Here is a 2500-nt window from a genome sequence, read left to right as displayed (position 1 = left end):
GTGAATTCAGCAGCGAGAATCAGCGACCAATAACGTGCCTAAATAACATCTACAAATGGTTCACGTCGTGCCTTCAGACACCAATGGACAATCATTTGAGAGAATTCGACCTGATGGAGAGTGGACAAAGGGGAGCCAGATTGGGCTGCAGTGGGACGTCAGACAATCTTATGACTGACAGAATGGTGACGTTAGATTGTCACAGAGGAAAACGAAACCTAAGCATGGCTTGGGTAGATGTAAAGAAGGCCTACGACTCGGTGGATCACAGCTGGCTGCTTGAAATTATGGAAGTTCACCGCTTTCCTTCCTGGCTTTGTAGAGTCATGAGATTCTTAGTTGCAAGCTGGAATACCAGGATTGTTACTTCCACCAAACGTGGTCCCGAAACCTCTCGTTGTATTCGATTTAACAGAGGATTGCCGCAGGGAGACTCACTCTGTCCGCGCCTCTTTACGCTATGTTTAAATCCAATAGCCTGGTCACTGGAAGCTACTGAGGGATATAAGTTGTCTAAGCCTATAAGTGCCAAGGTATCCTATTTAATGTATATTGATGATCTGAAAGTTTTTGCGTCCTCTGAACCTAAGCTCAACAGAGTTTTAAAATCTACCAGTGCCGCCATGGAGGACATTGGACTAACATGGAATCCTAAGAAGTGCAATGTGATTCATGTGAGGAAAGGGGCTCAAGTGCATGATGCAGCAGGTGTGAGGTTAGGTCACGAGGGGGTCGTGGAAAGCTTGGACTCGAGTTCTACTTACAAGTTTCTAGGGGTGAGAGAGACTGTGATGCAGGATGAGAAGCTGGCATTGGAATGTGCGGCAAAGGTGTACCTGCAAAGGTTGTCATTAATTTGGAGTAGCCCCCTGTCTGATTCCAACCGTGTGACTGCAAGTAACCAGTTTGCTCTTCCAGTCCTCTCCTATTTGATGTGGACTCAGCATTGGCCTATTACAGAGCTTAGAGTGATCGACAGAGAGGTGAGAAAGATAATATGTGAGAACGGAGGGAAGCATCCGCTAAGTTCGACGGCTATGTTGTATCTACCCAGGGACAAGGGTGGGCGTGGCCTACGCGCAATTGAGCAAGAATACAAGCTAACAAAAATCAAATCTGCAATTAAGCTGTATGAGAATACAGATCCTACCATGAGGTTAGTTCAGAAGTTTGAAGAGAGGGCGAGTGAGATGGGATTCACTTCGTTGGTTAAGGAGGCATGCAAGTACGCGGAGGAGCTGGACACGGGTTTGACTTTGAACTATCCGAAACCGTCATGCAGCCCGCGCCAAGCTCCGGATACAGAAATTCTAGGGAAGAAAGTTAAGGGTTATTTGAGGAGGACTGTGACGGAGAAGTTACAGGAAGAGATTGAGAGCGAGCAGTGGCATGGTCGCTTGCTGTGTGCACGGTGGCACGACAAAGATCTGAGCATGGATGAGTGTTTTGCTTGGCTACGGGAGTGGCCCTCAGCACCCACCCACACGATTACCGGGGTACTGGAGCTTTACGAACAGCTCACCCCTACTAGAGTGTATACAAAGATCAAAACAGGAACTTCACAAGGAGAGATCACGTGTAGGTTGTGCGGAGGCGCTGCAGAAACTCTTGCGCATGTTCTTGCAGGATGTCCTGCTTTAGCACAGTCCAAGTACTTGGAGCGACACAACGCTGCACTTAAGGTGTTGTTCTTTGAGGTGTGTAAAGACCTGCAGCTAGTGGACTCAGTACCACCATGGTACTCGTTAGTGGGACCCAAACCAGTGTACGAATCTCCGGAAGCTCAAGCTTACTGGGATATACCAGTGTATGCCGAACAAAGCTATGTCAAGGCCAACAGAGTGGACGTCAGATTTGTGGATCACAGGAGGAAACGAGTCTGGGCAGTTGAAATGAGTTGCCCCTGGTTAGACAACCGTGGGAAAAAGGAGAGGGAGAAGACGGAAAAGTATGCTCCACTGCGCTGGGAGTTAAGGAAGCAGTACCCTGGCTATGTCGTGGAACAGTGCAACGTAGTGATTGATGTGCTAGGCGGTTGGTCTAAAGATTTAGAGAAAACAATAAAGAAACTTGTGGGCGCTAGAGGAAGGGAGGTTCTCAGAAGGATGCAGAAAGCTATTATCTCAAGTTCGCTTAACATAGCGCGGGCCTTCAAGGCCATCGTCAAATAATCTTACGAACTTTAGAAATTATAGAGTGTTAGAAAATTTTAAGGATTTTTTTATTTATTTATTTATTTTTAAATTTAAATTTAAATTAGAATTTTAGGATTTAGGATTTTAAGGATTATTATTGTTATGATATATATATATAGAATGTATTTTATTATTTTAAAACGCTCCTTTATATAGAGACTTATGTTCCGTAAGAGGACATAGGCTACGCTTTGCGCCCTATGTACTTTTAATATTAGAGCATCCATACGTGTATACTGCAGATAATAATAATAATAATAATAATAATAATAAAAATAATAATAATAATAATAATAATAATAATA

At 44.2% G+C, this 2500-nt stretch overlaps 1 protein-coding gene across 1 annotated transcript in view; it reads left to right on the top strand.

The window, feature by feature from the left end:
• Positions 1-2500, top strand: part of LOC137989195 (uncharacterized) — a 5013-nt gene that overhangs the window by 1513 nt on the left and 1000 nt on the right. The window contains exon 1 of the mRNA XM_068835045.1: positions 1-2034. This exon is cut by the window's left edge and continues 1513 nt beyond it. Within this exon, the coding sequence (XP_068691146.1) occupies positions 1-2034 (2034 nt within the window). The remainder of the gene's footprint in view (positions 2035-2500) is intronic.

The sequence above is a fragment of the Montipora foliosa genome, unplaced genomic scaffold (genome assembly GCF_036669935.1).
Source record: "Montipora foliosa isolate CH-2021 unplaced genomic scaffold, ASM3666993v2 scaffold_446, whole genome shotgun sequence".
Lineage (NCBI taxonomy): Eukaryota > Metazoa > Cnidaria > Anthozoa > Scleractinia > Acroporidae > Montipora > Montipora foliosa.
This window is presented reverse-complemented; position numbering and strand designations above follow the sequence as displayed.